Source organism: Pelodiscus sinensis, chromosome 2 (assembly GCF_052426305.1).
Source record: "Pelodiscus sinensis isolate ZL-2025 chromosome 2, ASM5242630v1, whole genome shotgun sequence".
Taxonomy (NCBI): domain Eukaryota; kingdom Metazoa; phylum Chordata; order Testudines; family Trionychidae; genus Pelodiscus; species Pelodiscus sinensis.
In genome coordinates, this window is record NC_143053.1 from 263,479,821 (window position 1) to 263,498,365 (window position 18,545).

General features: G+C 74.4%; 1 protein-coding gene across 1 annotated transcript in view; it reads right to left on the minus strand.

Annotated features, from left to right (window-relative positions):
* LOC102446201 (SCO-spondin-like) overlaps window positions 1-10,507 on the minus strand; it is a 197,416-nt gene extending 186,909 nt beyond the window's left edge. Inside the window, 7 exon segments of the mRNA XM_089775973.1 lie at window positions 869-1,027; window positions 1,293-1,395; window positions 5,457-5,625; window positions 5,761-5,980; window positions 7,662-7,744; window positions 8,509-8,679; window positions 10,383-10,507. Of these exon segments, the coding sequence (XP_089632099.1) occupies window positions 869-1,027; window positions 1,293-1,395; window positions 5,457-5,625; window positions 5,761-5,980; window positions 7,662-7,744; window positions 8,509-8,679; window positions 10,383-10,483 (1,006 nt within the window). The 5' untranslated portion in view covers window positions 10,484-10,507.
* Between the last annotated feature and the right edge of the window lie 8,038 nt (window positions 10,508-18,545).

The window sequence follows — 18,545 nt, forward strand, 5'->3', positions numbered from 1 at the left end:
CACCCAGTCCAGAGAGTCCTCCTCCCCACATCCCTCACCCCCACTTCAGCCCAGTTCCCACACCTCTGCCCCGAGCCCGAGCCCCCTCCCGCACCCAAATACTCTCACAGAGCCATGCCCCACCTCCCCGCCCGCACCCCAAACCACTGCCCCAGCCCTGGAGCCCCACCCCACACACTGAACACACTTTCCCAGGGAGTCAGCCCCAGCCGCCCCTCCTCCCACAGCTAGTGCTGCAGTGCCCAGGGAAACTGAGGCACGCACACAGAGTTACTCCAAAACAGCACAGGACAGGGGAATCACACGGCACCACAAAGCAGAGTGAACACAGGGACTGCAGGAGTGAACACAATCCCCACTGTCTCAGGGCTGGCTCCATCCCCGCAGGGCCTGGCACAGAGAGGGCAGGGGGTCCCCCCAGGGCCGGGCACGGGGGGCAGGGGGTCCCCCCAGGGCCGGGCACACAGTGGGCAGGGGGTGCCCCCAGGGCCGGGCACACGGGGGGTAGGGGTCCCCCCAGGGCCGGGCACACGGGGGCAGGGGGTCCCCCAAGGCCTGGCACATGGGGGGAGGGGTGGTCCCCCCAGGGCCGAGCACACGGGGGGCAGGGGAATCCCCCCAGGGCCGGGCACACGGGGGGCAGGGGGGTCCCCCCAAGGCTGGGCACACGGGGGCAGGGGGTCCCCCAGGGCCTGGCACACGGGGCAGGGGGGTCCCCGAGGGCCGGGCACACGGGGGCAGGGGGTCCCCCAGGGCTGGGCACACGGGGGGCAGGGGCTGCGAGGTGGGCCGGGCACACGGGGGGCAGGGGGTCCCCCCAAGGCTGGGCACACGGGGGGCAGGGGGCCCCCCCCGGGGCCACACTCACCAGCAGGGTCGTCGTTGTAGGGCCCGCAGAGCCCGCGGGTGGTGCCCCTCAGCTCCCTGCTGACGGTGACGTAGGCCGCCCCGCGCCCGTCGGCCTTCACCCGCACGCCCAGGCCGCTCTCCACCAGGACGAAGTCCCCGAGCCAGCGGACGCTGATGCCTGGGGGCGGAGGGGGCGGGCTCAGCGCAGCCGGGTCCAGCGCCAGGGAGCTCCGGGCCGTTCTGCCCCTCCCGCCTGGGCACGGCCTAGGGGCCCCTTAGCCCCGTCCCATTGCTCCCAGCTCGCCCCGGGGCCCCCAGAGTCCCCCCAGGCACACACAGCCCCCGTGCCCCCCGGCTCTCCTGCCCGGCTGGCACCGGGCAGCCAATCGCCTGCCCCACCGCTCCGAGACCCCCAAGTGCTGCCCCACGGATTGCCCCCTCACCGGCCTGCAGGAGCGGCTCCCCCACCGGCACCACGGCCCCGTTCACGGAGACGTTCCGGCCCCGGGCCTCCACCAGGTCCGGCCCGAAGAGCATGCGCAGGGCCTGCGGGGGGGGGGGGAGTGAGCGAGAGGGCAGTGCAGGGACGCGCCCTGCGGGGGGGGAGGCGAGGGGGCAGTGCAGGGACGCCCTGCGGGGGGGGAGTGAGCGAGAGGGCAGTGCAGGGACGCCCTGCGGGGGGGGAGTGAGCGAGGGGGCAGTGCAGGGACGCGCCCTGCGGGGGGGAGTGAGCGAGAGGGCAGTGCAGGGACGCGCCCTGCGGGGGGGGAGTGAGCGAGAGGGCAGTGCAGGGACGCGCCCTGCGGGGGGGGAGTGAGCGAGAGGGCAGTGCAGGGACGCGCCCTGCGGGGGGGGAGTGAGCGAGAGGGCAGTGCAGGGACGCCCTGCGGGGGGGGAGTGAGCGAGAGGGCAGTGCAGGGACGCCCTGCGGGGGGAGAGTGAGCGAGAGGGCAGTGCAGGGACGCGCCCTGCGGGGGGGGGGAGTGAGCGAGAGGGCAGTGCAGGGACGCGCCCTGCGGGGGGGAGTGAGCGAGAGGGCAGTGCAGGGACGCCCTGCGGGGGGGGAGTGAGCGAGAGGGCAGTGCAGGGACGCCCTGCGGGGGGGGAGTGAGCGAGAGGGCAGTGCAGGGACGCGCCCTGCGGGGGGGAGTGAGCGAGAGGGCAGTGCAGGGACGCCCTGCGGGGGGGAGTGAGCGAGAGGGCAGTGCAGGGACGCCCTGCGGGGGGGAGTGAGCGAGAGGGCAGTGCAGGGACGCCCTGCGGGGGGGGAGTGAGCGAGGGGGCAGTGCAGGGACGCGCCCTGCGGGGGGAGTGAGCGAGAGGGCAGTGCAGGGACGCCCTGCGGGGGGGGGAGTGAGCGAGGGGGCAGTGCAGGGACGCCCTGCGGGGGGGGGAGTGAGCGAGAGGGCAGTGCAGGGACGCCCTGCGGGGGGGGAGTGAGCGAGAGGGCAGTGCAGGGACGCCCTGCGGGGGGGGAGTGAGCGAGAGGGCAGTGCAGGGACGCCCTGCGGGGGGGGGGGAGGAGAGAGGGCAGTGCAGGGACGCCCTGCGGGGGGGGGGGAGTGAGCGAGAGGGCAGTGCAGGGACGCCCTGCGGGGGGGGAGTGAGCGAGAGAGGGCAGTGCAGGGACGCCCTGCGGGGGGGGAGTGAGCGAGGGGGCAGTGCAGGGACGCCCTGCGGGGGGGGAGTGAGCGAGAGGGCAGTGCAGGGACGCCCTGCGGGGGGGGAGTGAGCGAGAGGGCAGTGCAGGGACGCCCTGTGGGGGGAGGAGGAGGGGGCAGTGCAGGGACGCCCTGCGGGGGGGGAGTGAGCGAGAGGGCAGTGCAGGGACGCCCTGCGGGGGGGGAGTGAGCGAGAGGGCAGTGCAGGGACGCCCTGCGGGGGGGGGAGTGAGCGAGAGGGCAGTGCAGGGACGCCCTGCGGGGGGGGGAGTGAGCGAGAGGGCAGTGCAGGGACGCCCTGCGGGGGGGAGTGAGCGAGAGGGCAGTGCAGGGACGCCCTGCGGGGGGGGAGTGAGCGAGGGGGCAGTGCAGGGACGCCCTGCGGGGGGGAGTGAGCGAGAGGGCAGTGCAGGGACGCCCTGCGGGGGGGGAGTGAGCGAGAGGGCACTGCAGGGACGCCCTGCGGGGGGGGGAGTGAGCGAGAGGGCAGTGCAGGGACGCCCTGCGGGGGGGAGTGAGCGAGAGGGCAGTGCAGGGACGCCCTGCGGGGGGGAGTGAGCGAGGGGCGGTGAGGGACGGCGGGGGGGGGAGTGAGCGAGAGGGCAGTGCAGGGACGCCCTGCGGGGGGGGGAGTGAGCGAGAGGGCAGTGCAGGGACGCCCTGCGGGGGGGGGGGAGTGAGCGAGGGGGCAGTGCAGGGACGCCCTGCGGGGGGGGAGTGAGCGAGAGGGCAGTGCAGGGACGCCCTGGGGGGGGAGTGAGCGAGAGGGCAGTGCAGGGACGCCCTGCGGGGGGGGAGTGAGCGAGGGGGCAGTGCAGGGACGCCCTGCGGGGGGGGGAGTGGAGCAGAGGGCAGTGCAGGGACGCCCTGCGGGGGGGGGGAGTGAGCGAGAGGGCAGTGCAGGGACGCCCTGCGGGGGGGGGAGTGAGCGAGAGGGCAGTGCAGGGACGCCCTGCGGGGGGGAGGAGCGAGAGGGCAGTGCAGGGACGCCCTGCGGGGGAGTGAGCGAGGGGGCAGTGCAGGGACGCCCTGGGGGGGGGAGTGAGCGAGAGGGCAGTGCAGGGACGCCCTGCGGGGGGGGAGTGAGCGAGAGGGCAGTGCAGGGACGCCCTGCGGGGGGAGTGAGCGAGAGGGCAGTGCAGGGACGCCCTGCGGGGGGGGGAGGAGGAGAGGGCAGTGCAGGGACGCCCTGCGGGGGGGGGGGGGAGTGAGCGAGAGGGCAGTGCAGGGACGCCCTGGGGCGGGGGGGAGTGAGCGAGAGGGCAGTGCAGGGACGCCCTGCGGGGGGGGGGGGAGTGAGCGAGAGGGCAGTGCAGGGACGCCCTGCGGGGGGGGGAGTGAGCGAGAGGGCAGTGCAGGGACGCCCTGCGGGGGGGGGGAGTGAGCGAGGGGGCAGTGCAGGGACGCCCTGCGGGGGGAGTGAGCGAGAGGGCAGTGCAGGGACGCCCCTGCGGGGGGAGTGAGCGAGAGGGCAGTGCAGGGACGCCCTGCGGGGGGGGAGTGAGCGAGAGGGCAGTGCAGGGACGCCCTGGCGGGGGAGTGAGCGAGGGGGCAGTGCAGGGACGCCCTGCGGGGGGGGAGTGAGCGAGAGGGCAGTGCAGGGACGCCCTGCGGGGGGAGTGAGCGAGGGGGCAGTGCAGGGACGCCCTGCGGGGGGGGGAGTGAGCGAGGGGGCAGTGCAGGGACGCCCTCGGCGGGGGGAGTGAGCGAGAGGGCAGTGCAGGGACGCCCTGCGGGGGGGGAGTGAGCGAGAGGGCAGTGCAGGGACGCCCTGCGGGGGGGAGTGAGCGAGGGGGCAGTGCAGGGACGCCCTGCGGGGGGGGGAGTGAGCGAGAGGGCAGTGCAGGGACGCCCTGCGGGGGGGAGTGAGCGAGGGGGCAGTGCAGGGACGCCCTGCGGGGGGGGAGTGAGCGAGGGGGCAGTGCAGGGACGCCCTGCGGGGGGGGGAGTGAGCGAGAGGGCAGTGCAGGGACGCCCTGCGGGGGGGGGAGTGAGCGAGAGGGCAGTGCAGGGACGCCCTGCGGGGGGGAGTGAGCGAGGGGGCAGTGCAGGGACGCCCTGCGGGGGGAGTGAGCGAGAGCAGACCTAGAACTGTACAGGGGGTTCAGGGGCCTGTGAACCCCTCCCCCCAGGGAACTGAGGCTCAGCCCATCCCCCTGTGTCCACATGGAGCCCGCGCTGCGCTGCACCTCGGAGCAGCAAGAGACCCTGCCGGAGGGTGCGGGGTCGGGGGCTCCCCACACACCACGGCGCCCCACAGCGGCCCCGGGGCCCAGGCGGGCCTGGCTGAACTCCTCCGCCCGCAGGGCCTTGTGCCCGGAGCTCTGGGGGGAACGGGATTCTGCCCCCAGGCTTCCTGGCACCCCCCAGCCCCTCCCAGCGTTTCTCCCCCCAGCTGGCCCCGGAGGCCCGGCAGACGCTACCCAGGGGCAGTTCCCAGGGGACCCCCGGCCCCTCCCAGCCCCCCCAGCTGGCCCCGGAGGCCCGGGGGACGCTACCCGGGGGCAGTGCCCGGGGGACCCCCGCCCCCTCCCAGCCCCCAGCTGGCCCCAGAGGCCCGGAGGACGCTACCCGGGGGCAGTTCCCAGGGGACCCCCGGCCCCTCCCAGCCCCCCAGCTGGCCCCGGAGGCCCGGCGGACGCTACCCGGGGGCAGTTCCCAGGGGACCCCCGGCCCGTCCCAGCCCCCCCCAGCTGGCCCCAGAGGCCCGGTGGACGCTACCCGGGGGCAGTGCCCGGGGGACCCCCGGCCCCTCCCAGCCCCCCAGCTGGCCCCGGAGGCCCGGCGGACGCTACCCGGGGGCAGGGCCCGGGGGACCCCCGCCCCCTCCCAGCCCCCCCCAGCTGGCCCCGGAGGCCCGGGGGACGCTACCCGGGGGCAGTTCCCAGGGGACCCCCGGCCCGTCCCAGCCCCCCCAGCTGGCCCCGGAGGCCCAGCGGACGCTACCCGGGGGCAGGGCCCGGGGGGCGCGCAGGCCCCGGGCCCCGAGATGTGCACGGCCCAGGTGCCCTCGGCGTCGGCGGCCAGGCGGTAGGTGCAGGCGCCGGGGAAGCGGAAGTGCGTCCCGTCGAAGCTGCGGAAGTGCGAGCCGGCCCAGGTGGCGCAGGTGGCGGAGAGGCGCGGGTGAGGCCGGGGCAGCCCCAGCAGGGCCGTGGGGGGCGAGGGCCGGAGCAGGAAGGGGGCTGGCAGGTCACCTGCGGAGGAGGGGGAGTGATGAGCCAGCGGGCAGCGCGGGGCCCCGGGGCGAGCAGGACCCGCTGGGGCGGCCGTGGGGCAGGGAGGGGCCGGGGGGCACTCGCCTGGCAGGGGCGGCAGGGCGCAGCGCAGGCAGGGCGCGGAGGAGCCGTTCTTCCAGCCGCGCCCCCACGGGCGCCCGCAGCACTCGGCCATGCTCAGCAGGGACCGGTTCCAGGCGCCCGGCCCGGCCTGGCACTGCCACGTGGAGAAGCAGAGACCCAGCAGGGCCTCGCCTGGGCACAGCGACGGGCACGGTCAGCGGAGAACGGGCCCCCAGGACCCCGCGCCCCTCCCGACGCCCTGTGCCCCCCAGGACCCCGGCCCGCCCCCTCCCGACACCCTGTGCCCCCCCAGGACCCCGGCCCCTCCCGACGCCCTGTGCCCCCCCAGGACCCCGGCCCGCCCCCTCCCGACACCCTGTGCCCCCCAGGACCCCGGCCCCTCCCGACACCCCGCCCCCCCCCAGGACCCCGGCCCCTCCCGACGCCCTGTGCCCCCCAGGACCCCGGCCCCTCCCGACGCCCTGTGCCCCCCAGGACCCCGCCCCCTCCCGACACCCTGTGCCCCCCAGGACCCCGCCCCCTCCCGACACCCTGTGCCCCCCAGGACCCCGGCCCCTCTCGACACCCTGTGCCCCCCGGGACCCCGCCCCCTCCCGACGCCCTGTGCCCCCCCAGGACCCCGGCCCGCCCCGTCCGGACACCCTGTGCCCCCCAGGACCCCGGCCCCGCCCCCTCCCGACGCCCTGTGCCCCCCAGGACCCTGCCCCGCCCCCTCCCGACGCCCTGTGCCCCCCGGGACCCTGCCCCGCCCCCTCCCGACGCCCTGTGCCCCCCGGGACCCCGGCCCCGCCCCCTCCCGACGCCCTGTGCCCCCCGGGACCCCGGCCCCGCCCCCTCCCGACACCCTGTGCCCACCCGGGACCCCGGTCCGCCCCCTCCCGACACCCTGTGCTCCCCAGGACCCTGCCCCGCCCCCCCGACACCCTGCGCCCCCCCGGGACCCCGGCCCCGCCCCCTCCCGACACCCTGCGCCCCCCGGGACCCCGGCCCCGCCCCCTCCCGACACCCTGTGCCCCCCGGGACCCCGGCCCCGCCCCCTCCCGACACCCTGTGCCCCCCCAGGACCCCGGCCCCGCCCCGCCCCCTCCCGACACCCTGTGCCCCCCCAGGACCCCGGCCCACCCCCTCCCGACACCCTGTGCCCCCCGGGACCCCGGCCCCTCCCGACACCCTGTGCCCCCCAGGACCCCGGCCCACCCCCTCCCGACACCCTGTGCCCCCCCAGGACCCCAGCCACGCCCCTCCCGACACCCTGTGCCCCCCAGGACCCTGCCCCGCCCCCTCCCGACGCCCTGTGCCCCCCCAGGACCCCAGCCACGCCCCTCCCGACGCCCTGTGCCCCCCCCGGGACCCCGGCCCCGCCCCCTCCCGACACCCTGTGCCCCCCCAGGACCCCGGCCCCGCCCCCTCCCGACACCCTGTGCCCCCCGGGACCCCGGCCCCGCCCCCTCCCGACACCCTGTGCCCCCCAGGACCCCGGCCCCGCCCCCTCCCGACACCCTGTGCCCCCCCAGGACCCCGGCCCCGCCCCCTCCCAACGCCCTGTGCCCCCCCCGGGACCCCGGCCCCGCCCCCTCCCGACGCCCTGTGCCCCCCCGGGACCCCGGCCCCGCCCCCTCCCGACACCCTGTGCCCCCCCAGGACCCCAGCCACGCCCCTCCCGATGCCCTGTGCCCCCCCAGGACCCCGGCCCCGCCCCCTCCCGACGCCCTGTGCCCCCCCAGGACCCCAGCCACGCCCCTCCCGATGCCCTGTGCCCCCCCAGGACCCCAGCCACGCCCCTCCCGATGCCCTGTGCCCCCCCAGGACCCCGGCCCCGCCCCCTCCCAACGCCCTGTGCCCAGCTCCTCACCCTGGGTGCAGTGGGGCCCGCTCCAGCCCTGGCAGCAGGCTCGCACCGTGCGGTTCCACACCAGGGGCCTGGTGTCCGGGGGCCTGCAGGCAGCGACAGGGCGAGACGGGGGGGGCGGGGGGGCACAGAGGGAAGGGGGGGCATAGTGGGACTCTAGTTACTCTGGCTGTGGGGGGGGGGGTAAGGCGTGCGTGTGCCTCAGTTTCCCCAGGCCCTGCAGCACGAGGAGGGGCGGCTGGGGATGACTCCCTGGGGAAGTAGCCCAGCTCTCACTCCTGAGGGCCAGGGGCCAGCACAGCCGTGGGGCCGGGAAGCAGGACAAGGCAGGGGTGGGGCTGCCTGGGGCTGGGAGCAATGGCTGGGAAGAAGGAGCCTCACTGGCCGGGGGGGCTGGGCAGGGCTCTGGGCCCCTCCGTCCCCCCCAGACAGGCCGCGCCGGCGGCTCCTGCTCCCCGGTCCCTGGGGCCCGATAACCCTTCTCTTCTACCTGCCGCCAGAGAGTCCCCTCTGGCTGTGGGTGGGGGGCAGGGCCTAGGGACGCCCCATAGCCTGTGACAGGGGGCACAGAGGGGGAGGGGCGCAGAGAGGTGGGGCGCAGAGGGGGAGGGGCGCAGAGAGGTGGGGCACAGAGGGGAGGGGCAGGGGTGGGGTGCAGAGGGGGAGGGGCGCAGAGAAGGTGGGGCGCAGAGGGGGAGGGGCGCAGAGAGGTGGGGCGCAGAGGGAGAGGGGCACAGAGAGGTGGGGCACAGAGAGGGGGGGTGCAGAGGGGGAGGGGCGCAGAGAGGGGGGCACACAGGGGGGAGGGGCGCAGAGGGGGGGGCGCAGAGGGGGTCTCCTGGGCACTCACTTGTAGACGTGGCACAGGGAGGCGGGGGCACCGGCCTGGCGCGTCCTGTGCGGGTCGAGGTGCCAGCCGGCCAGCTGGTAGCGGGGCAGCTCCGCGCAGGGCACCGCCTGCTCCCGCCGGGGGCTCAGCTCCGCCTGCTCCGTCACCCGCTCTGTCCGCTCGCACCAGCGCCTGCAACAGCGCCGGCCCCCGGGTTGGACCCGGCAAGGAGCCCCGACCGGCCCCCCACGGAGCCCCGACCCAGCCCCCACGGAGCCCCGACCCGGCCCCCACGGAGCCAAGACCTGGCCCCCACGGAGCCCCAACCGGCCCCCCACGGAGCCCCGACCGGCCCCCCACGGAGCCCCGACCCGGCCCCCACGGAGCCCCGAGCAGCCCCCCACGGAGCCCCGGCCCGGCCCCCACGGAGCCAAGACCTGGCCCCCCACGGAGCCCCAACCGGCCCCCCACGGAGCCCCGACCGGCCCCCCACGGAGCCCCGACCCGGCCCCCACGGAGCCCCGACCAGCCCCCACGGAGCCCCGACCCGGCCCCCACGGAGCCCCGACCCGGCCCCCCACGGAGCCCCGACCGGCCCCCCACGGAGCCCCGACCCGGCCCCCACGGAGCCCCGACCCGGCCCCCACGGAGCCCCGAACCCGCCCCCCACGGAGCCCCGACCCAGCCCCCACGGAGCCCCGACCCGGCCCCCACGGAGCCCCGACCGGCCCCCCACGGAGCCCCGACCCGGCCCCCACGGAGCCAAGACCTGGCCCCCCACGGAGCCCCGACCCGGCCCCCACGGAGCCAAGACCTGGCCCCCCACGGAGCCCCGACCCGGCCCCCACGGAGCCCCGACCCGGCCCCCACGGAGCCCCGACCCGGCCCCCACGGAGCCCCGACCCGGCCCCCCACGGAGCCCCGACCCGGCCCCCCACGGAGCCCCGACCCGGCCCCCACGGAGCCAAGACCTGGCCCCCCACGGAGCCCCGACGCGGCCCCCCACGGAGCCACAACCCGGCCCCCCACAGAACCCCGACCCAGCCCCCACAAAGTCCCGACCCTGGCCCCCACAGGGTCCCAAGTCAGCCCCCCACAGAGCCCTGACCCGGCCCTCCATGGAGCCACAACCCTGTCCCCCACGGAGCCACGACCCTACCCCCAATGGAGCCCTTAGCCAGCCCCCCACAGAGCCCTGACCTGGCCCCCACAGGGCCCCAAGTCAGCCCCCCACAGAGCCCTGACCCAGCCCCCTGATGGAGCCCTGAGCCAGTTCCCCAACGGGGCCCCGGACCCAATCCAGACCCCTAACCCTAGCCCTCCGAAACCCGAGCCCTGGACCTTCCCAGTCGCCCTTCCCCCCTTTGCCCAGGCTGTGCCCACCCCCAGGCTTCCAGCCAGACCAGGCGTCGCAGGGCCAAGCAGCAGGGTCCAGACCCCCTGTGGCACCCCGGCCCAGCGGGGGGGGAGGGGTTCTGCCACCCAGTCCCTGTTACAGGCAGGGAGGGGCTGCTGTGGGGTGGGGCTCCTGGAAAAGGCCGAGGGGCTGGCTGGAGTCGGAGGGGCCCAGCTGTCTGTAGTGGGGGAGCAGGGGACCCCCAAGTTCCCCCTCCCCCTGCCCGGCCACTGCCTCACCCCTCTCCTGAGCAGCACCAGGGGGATCAGCCCTCCCACCCCCCACACACAGAGCGAGCTCTGCCCCCTGGCCGGCGCTGCCCCTTGGGGCCAGGGGTGGGACGGGGCGGGCAGAACGGCCCCGCAGGGCCCAGGGGTCAGACCCCGCCACGGGCGCTGCCCCCTGGGGCTCGAGGACGGGGGCTGGGCGCTCCAGAGCCGGCGGGCGAGCCCTGGGCTGGCGGCTCCCGGCACAGCCCCCGTGGGAGACGCGTCCTTACCCCTCAGCCAGCGCCGCCGGCGCCCACAGCAGCCAGACCAGCGGCCCCAGCAGCAGCCTGGCAGGCGGACCCAGGGCCCGGCTCCGCGCTGCGTCCGGCATGTCCCGCAGCCAGTCCCCCGTGGCAGCCTGGGGAGAGAGGGGGGCTCTCGGGGAGTGGGAGCCAAACTGCCGCGCTGCTGAGCCCCCCGGAGCCGGGGACCCACCCAGCCAGCACACGGCACGGCCAGGCCTCCGCAGGGACCCACCCGGCCAGCACACGGCACGGCCAGGCCTCCGCAGGGACCCACCCGGCCAGCGCACGGCACGGCCAGGCCTCCGCAGGGACCCACCCGGCCAGCACACGGCACGGCCAGGCCTCCTCAGGGACCCACCCGGCCAGCACACGGCACGGCCAGGCCTCCTCAGGGACCCACCCGGCCAGCACACGGCACGGCCAGGCCTCCGCAGGGACCCACCCGGCCAGCACACGGCACGGCCAGGCCTCCGCAGGGACCCACCCGGCCAGCACAGGGCACGGCCAGGCCTCCGCAGGGACCCACCCGGCCAGCACACGGCACGGCCAGGCCTCCGCAGGGACCCACCCGGCCAGCACACGGCACGGCCAGGCCTCCGCAGGGACCCACCCGGCCAGCACACGGCACGGCCAGGCCTCCGCAGGGACCCACCCGGCCAGCACACGGCACGGCCAGGCCTCCTCAGGGACCCACCCGGCCAGCACACGGCACGGCCAGGCCTCCGCAGGGACCCACCCGGCCAGCACACGGCACGGCCAGGCCTCCGCAGGGACCCACCCGGCCAGCACAGGGCACGGCCAGGCCTCCGCAGGGACCCACCCGGCCAGCACACGGCACGGCCAGGCCTCCGCAGGGACCCACCCGGCCAGCACACGGCACGGCCAGGCCTCCGCAGGGACCCACCCGGCCAGCACACGGCACGGCCAGGCCTCCGCAGGGACCCACCCGGCCAGCACACGGCACGGCCAGGCCTCCGCAGGGACCCACCCGGCCAGCACACGGCACGGCCAGGCCTCCGCAGGGACCCACCCGGCCAGCGCACGGCACGGCCAGGCCTCCGCAGGGACCCACCCGGCCAGCGCACGGCACGGCCAGGCCTCCGCAGGGACCCACCCGGCCAGCACACGGCACGGCCAGGCCTCCGCAGGGACCCACCCGGCCAGCACACGGCACGGCCAGGCCTCCGCAGGGACCCACCCGGCCAGCACAGGGCACGGCCAGGCCTCCTCAGGGACCCACCCGGCCAGCACACGGCACGGCCAGGCCTCCGCAGGGACCCACCCGGCCAGCACACGGCACGGCCAGGCCTCCGCAGGGACCCACCCGGCCAGCACACGGCACGGCCAGGCCTCCGCAGGGACCCACCCGGCCAGCACACGGCACGGCCAGGCCTCCTCAGGGACCCACCCGGCCAGCGCACGGCACGGCCAGGCCTCCTCAGGGACCCACCCGGCCAGCACAGGGCACGGCCAGGCCTCCGCAGGGACCCACCCGGCCAGCGCACGGCACGGCCAGGCCTCCGCAGGGACCCACCCGGCCAGCACACGGCACGGCCAGGCCTCCTCAGGGACCCACCCGGCCAGCACACGGCACGGCCAGGCCTCCTCAGGGACCCACCCGGCCAGCACACGGCACGGCCAGGCCTCCTCAGGGACCCACCCGGCCAGCGCACGGCACGGCCAGGCCTCCTCAGGGACCCACCCGGCCAGCACAGGGCACGGCCAGGCCTCCGCAGGGACCCACCCGGCCAGCGCACGGCACGGCCAGGCCTCCGCAGGGACCCACCCGGCCAGCACACGGCACGGCCAGGCCTCCTCGGGGACCCACCCGGCCAGCACACGGCACGGCCAGGCCTCCGCAGGGACCCACCCAGCCAGCACACGGCACGGCCAGGCCTCCTCAGGGACCCACCCGGCCAGCACACGGCACGGCCAGGCCTCCGCAGGGACCCACCCAGCCAGCACACGGCACGGCCAGGCCTCCGCAGGGACCCACCCGGCCAGCACACGGCACGGCCAGGCCTCCTCAGGGACCCACCCGGCCAGCACACGGCACGGCCAGGCCTCCGCAGGGACCCACCCGGCCAGCACACGGCACGGCCAGGCCTCCGCAGGGACCCACCCGGCCAGCGCACGGCACGGCCAGGCCTCCGCAGGGACCCACCCGGCCAGCACACGGCACGGCCAGGCCTCCGCAGGGACCCACCCGGCCAGCACACGGCACGGCCAGGCCTCCGCAGGGACCCACCCGGCCAGCACACGGCACGGCCAGGCCTCCTCGGGGACCCACCCGGCCAGCACACGGCCCGGCCAGGCCTCCGCAGGGACCCACCCGGCCAGCACACGGCACGGCCAGGCCTCCGCAGGGACCCACCCGGCCAGCACACGGCACGGCCAGGCCTCCGCAGGGACCCACCCGGCCAGCGCAGGGCACGGCCAGGCCTCCGCAGGGACCCACCCGGCCAGCACAGGGCACGGCCAGGCCTCCGCAGGGACCCACCCGGCCAGCACACGGCACGGCCAGGCCTCCTCAGGGACCCACCCGGCCAGCACACGGCACGGCCAGGCCTCCTCAGGGACCCACCCGGCCAGCACACGGCACGGCCAGGCCTCCTCAGGGACCCACCCGGCCAGCACACGGCACGGCCAGGCCTCCGCAGGGACCCACCCGGCCAGCACACGGCACGGCCAGGCCTCCGCAGGGACCCACCCGGCCAGCACACGGCACGGCCAGGCCTCCTCAGGGACCCACCCGGCCAGCACACGGCACGGCCAGGCCTCCGCAGGGACCCACCCGGCCAGCGCACGGCACGGCCAGGCCTCCGCAGGGACCCACCCGGCCAGCACACGGCACGGCCAGGCCTCCGCAGGGACCCGCCCGGCCAGCACACGGCACGGCCAGGCCTCCGCAGGGACCCACCCGGCCAGCACACGGCACGGCCAGGCCTCCGCAGGGACCCACCCGGCCAGCGCACGGCACGGCCAGGCCTCCGCAGGGACCCACCCGGCCAGCACAGGGCACGGCCAGGCCTCCGCAGGGACCCACCCGGCCAGCACACGGCACGGCCAGGCCTCCGCAGGGACCCACCCGGCCAGCACACGGCACGGCCAGGCCTCCTCAGGGACCCACCCGGCCAGCACACGGCACGGCCAGGCCTCCGCAGGGACCCACCCGGCCAGCACACGGCACGGCCAGGCCTCCTCGGGGACCCACCCGGCCAGCACACGGCACGGCCAGGCCTCCTCAGGGACCCACCCGGCCAGCACACGGCACGGCCAGGCCTCCGCAGGGACCCACCCGGCCAGCGCACGGCACGGCCAGGCCTCCTCGGGGACCCACCCGGCCAGGCCTTCATGGGGCGTGGCCCAGGGCGATCCCGGAGCTGAGCGCAACTGAGCCAGGGCTGAGCGGCCCAGGGCGATCGCGGGTGGGGCGGTTGCTCCTGGGGCCAGGGCGTTCCAGCTCGGCCCGTCAGTGCTGCTCTCCCGGCTGGCCAGGGCCACGGAGTGTGCCCGACGGAAGGTGCCAAGAGCAGGCCACGGGGACCCCCCACTCTGCACCCCAGCTACAGCGAGAGGAGACTCCACCAGCCAGTCAAATGGGGGGTTATTGCTTCTGTGCCGTGCAGCCCAGCCCGGGTTCCGTGTGGGCATCGAAGTGAGGGGCAGGCAGCCTCCGACCGCTGGGGGCCCACAGGGCCCCGAACCCCCAGCACTCGGCTTAGTCTTCTCTCCATGTCATTCCAGCCAAAACCTGCCCCTTCTCCAAGCCCCCCCCCCCCTCCCCTCTTCAAACCCCTTCCCTGCCCGGGTGAGAACCGGCTGGGCCATGGCCTGTGGTTCCCCAGGGCGCCCCCCCCGCTGAGCAGTGTTACAGACACAGGCCAGTAGGGGTCGCCCACGCCCAGCGCCCAGCGACTGGACCCTACGCCCAGTACATCACAGCCATGTGGCCAGCAAAACTCTGCCCCATGCCCGGGACTGACCGCCCGGCTGCCCGTTCTCAGGGTCTGTCTACACTGCCCCCTAGTTCGAACCAGGGTGGCTAATGTCGGCATTCGAACTTGCAAATGAAGCCCGGGATTTAAATACGCCAGGCTTCATTTGCATCTTCCCGGGCGCCGCCATTTTAAAATCCCCGTTAGTGCGGACACCGTGCCCGAGGCTCCACGCGGCTCCACGCGGCTCCACGCGGCTACACGCGGCCCGCACTAGGTACTTCAGATTAGGCTTCCTAATTCGAACTACTGGTACACCTCGGCCAAGCCCCTGTGTGACGTGGTGGGGGGGCCTTGCTAGGGCTGGGCGACCGCTGCTGTCTGGTCATTATGCAAGGGGGGCTCCAAACCGGTCTGACCAGCTACCCCCCTTGGAGAGGAACAAAGGAAGGGGGATGCTGCCCTGGCTGGGGGGCAGGGCTGGAGGAGGGTGAGTTAGTTTCTGTCTGGGAGCATGGAGGAAGCAGCCTCAGCAACAGGCTGGGGGGTTCAGAAGCCGAGACCCCCCATCTCAAGGGGGCTGAGGCATCCTAGGCCTGCCCTGGAACCAGATTCCATCTGTGCTGGGCTGTATCCTGAAGAAGCAATAAACCACCCCTGTTCTACTGGCTGGTGGAGTCTGTTCGTGCCATTTCGGGGGTGCAGGAGACGGGGGAACCCAATTTGCCATCACACCCTGTACGACCAGGCAGGGAACACAAAGGGGAGTCTCCCAGGGAGCCACCCAGGGCAGGCTGCCCAGAGCCATACTGGGTAAGATGGGCACACGAGGCCCCTGGCCACGCCGGGTAGGACGGGCACACGAGGCCCCTGGCCGCGCCGGGTAGGACGGGCACACGAGGCCCCTGGCCGCGCCGGGTAGGACGGGCACACAAGGCCCTGGCCACGCCGGGTAGGACGGGCACACGAGGGCCCTGGCCACGCCGGGTACGACGGGCACACGAGGCCCCTGGCCACGCCGGGTAGGACAGGCACACGAGGCCCCTGGCCACGCCGGGTAAGACGGGCACACGAGGCCCCTGGCCGCGCCGGGTAGGACGGGCACACGAGGCCCCTGGCCGCGCCGGGTAGGACGGGCACACGAGGCCCCTGGCCGCGCCGGGTAGGACGGGCACACGAGGGCCCTGGCCACACCGGGTAGGACGGGCACACGAGTGCCCTGCCCACGCCGGGTACGACGGGCACACGAGGCCCCTGGCCGCGCCGGCTGGATGAAGGGGGGTGGAGCGCAGGGATCTCACCCCCCCCCCCCACTCCAGCGAGGCCTGGCGGGGGGACGGGCGGGGGGTTTCCCATCCCTCCGTGCTCCGAGGCGCCGGAGCCCCGCTGCTCACCAAGCCCCTTACCTGAGTCTGCTGGCGCCCTGCCCTAGAGCCTCGTGCCCGGCTGGCTCCGCAGTGGGGCAGGGCGGCCCCCGCGCGGGTTTATAGCCACAGGGCGAGCGGGGCGGGGCCAGCAGAGCCGCCTGGGATTGGAGAGTCCCCAGGATGCACAGCTGCTGTGGCCAGGATTCGCTCTGCCCGCTCAGCCGGAAACTCCCCCCCATTCCCGCCCCCCCCCCCCACGGGCCCTGAGCGGACAGCTGCCTCCAGGGAGCCCCACGTGTCTCCGGGCATGACCCGAGGGAGGGAGCAGGGAACAGCCCGGCCTGGCTGCAGCAGGGTGGGTCGCGCCCGCGCACGGCTCCAGGTCTCCCTGCACGCGCCCGCCAGCCCCCCGGGCGTCAGCTGGGACCTGCCGTGGTCCTGGGATGTGCGGGCCACAGGGGACCACGAGTCCCAGCATGCAACGCGGCACCTGGGGGGAGGGGCGGGCAAGGCAGGGACTCTTCTTAATTAGCTTGTGTGGAGCAAGAGATGCCCGCACAACCCCCCAGACCAACACGTCCCAGCTGGGGAAACTGAGGCACGGAGCAGAGACAGGGTCACACAGGGATCAGCCACATATCTCTACAGCCCCCTAGCGCCCAGCCCTACTCTGACCCCAGTCTCATGGAGAGACCCCAGGAGTCCTGGCACCTGGCCCCATTCTGAGGCCCGGGCCGTGCTGCCTGGCAGGGGAAGGACACCTCTGGGGTGCTTGGAGAGGCAGGCAGGCCCCTGAACACGGGCGGTGCTGAGGGGCGGAGTGGCACTGGGGCTGCCAGGGGGTGCGGGAGCTGGCTGGGGACGCTGAGGCTGCCGGGGGGTGCGGGAGCTGGCTGGGGACGCTGAGGCTGCCGGGGGGTGCGGGAGCTGGCCGGGGACGCTGAGGCTGCCGGGGGGTGCGGGAGCTGGCTGGGGACACTGAGGCTGCCGGGGGGTGCGGGAGCTGGCTGGGGACGCTGAGGCTGCCGGGGGGTGCGGGAGCTGGCTGGGGACACTGAGGCTGCCGGGGGGTGCGGGAGCTGGCTGGGGACACTGAGGCTGCCGGGGGGTGCGGGAGCTGGCTGGGGACGCTGAGGCTGCCGGGGGGTGCGGGAGCTGGCTGGGGACGCTGAGGCTGCCGGGGGGTGCGGGAGCTGGCCGGGGACACTGAGGCTGCCAGGGGGTACGGGAGCTGGCTGGGGACGCTGAGGCTGCCGGGGGGTGCGGGAGCTGGCTGGGGACACTGAGGCTGCCGGGGGGTGCGGGAGCTGGCTGGGGACGCTGAGGCTGCCGGGGGGTGCGGGAGCTGGCCGGGGACGCTGAGGCTGCCGGGGGGTGCGGGAGCTGGCCGGGGACACTGAGGCTGCCAGGGGGTACGGGAGCTGGCCGGGGTGCTGGAGCTGCCGGGGGGTGCAGAACCTGGCCAGGGACACTGAGGCTGGCTGGGGACGCCGAGGCTGCCGGGGGCGGGGCTGGGGCTCTTGGGGGCGGGGCTGGGGCTCTCGGGGGCTCGCCGCATGTTGCCTGCCTGGGACAGGGGCCGGGCGTGTAACCAGGATGTGGCCTGGGGATTTTCCAGCTGCTGGGCTGGAATCTCGGCCCCCGCCGGCTTCCCCTTCCCAGACCCGGATCTGCCTGAGCCGCGCGTCCGGGCTCCGCTCAGCCCCCCCGAGATCGTGCCTGGCTGGGGCAGGCTGCCCCCCCCGCCTGGGAGGGGAGGCGGGCAGACCTCGGGGGGGAGGTTAGGGCCCCCCAAGCCCTGCTGCCGCCCCTCCCCACCCAAACTGACATAGGGAATGCTAGTGGGAAGGGGGGAGGGTTAGAAGGTAAAATAAAAAAAGAACAAGTTAAAAATCACCTAGAAAAGTGAGATGCCTGCAAGTCACCAGGGCCTGATGAAATGCACCTAGAATACTCAAGGAGCTGATAGAGGAGGGATCTGAGCCTCTAGCTCTCATCTTTGGAGAATCATGGCAGACAGGGGAGATTCCAGAAGACTGGAAAAGGGCAAATCTAGTGCCCATCTGTAAAAAGGGGAATAAGAACAACCCAGGAAACTACAGACCGGTCAGTTTAACGTCTGTCCCAGGGAAGATAATGGAGCAGGTAATTAAGAAAATCATATGCAAACACTTGGAAAGTGGCAAGGTGATTGGGAACAGCCAGCATGGATTTGTAAAGAACAAATCATGTCAAACCAATCTGATAGCTTTCTTTGATAGGATAACGAGTCTTGTGGATAAGGGAGAAGCGGTGGATGTGGGATACCTAGACTTTAGTAAGGCGTTTGATATGGTCTCGCATGATATTTTTATCAATAAACTAGGTAAATACAACTTAGATGGGGCTACTATAAGGTGGGTGCATAATTGGCTGGATAACCGTACTCAGAGATCAGAGGGGTAGCCGTGTTAGTCTGAATCTGCAAAAGCAGCGAGGAGTCCTGTGGCACCTTATAGACTAACTGAAGTGTAGGAGCATAAGCTTTCGTGGGCAAAGACCCACTTGACATGCATCTGACGAAGTGGGTCTTTGCCCACGAAAGCTTATGCTCCTACACTTCAGTTAGTCTATAAGGTGCCACAGGACTCCTCGTCGCTCGTACTCAGAGAGTAGTTATTAATGGTTCACAATCCTGCTGGAAAGGCATAACAAGTGGGGTTCTGCAGGGGTCTGTTTTGGGACCGGCTCTGTTCAGTATCTTCATCAACAATTTAGATATTGGCATAGAAAGGAAGCTTATTAATTTTGCAGATGATACCAAGCTGGGAGGGGTTGCGACTGCTCTGGAGGATAGGTTCATC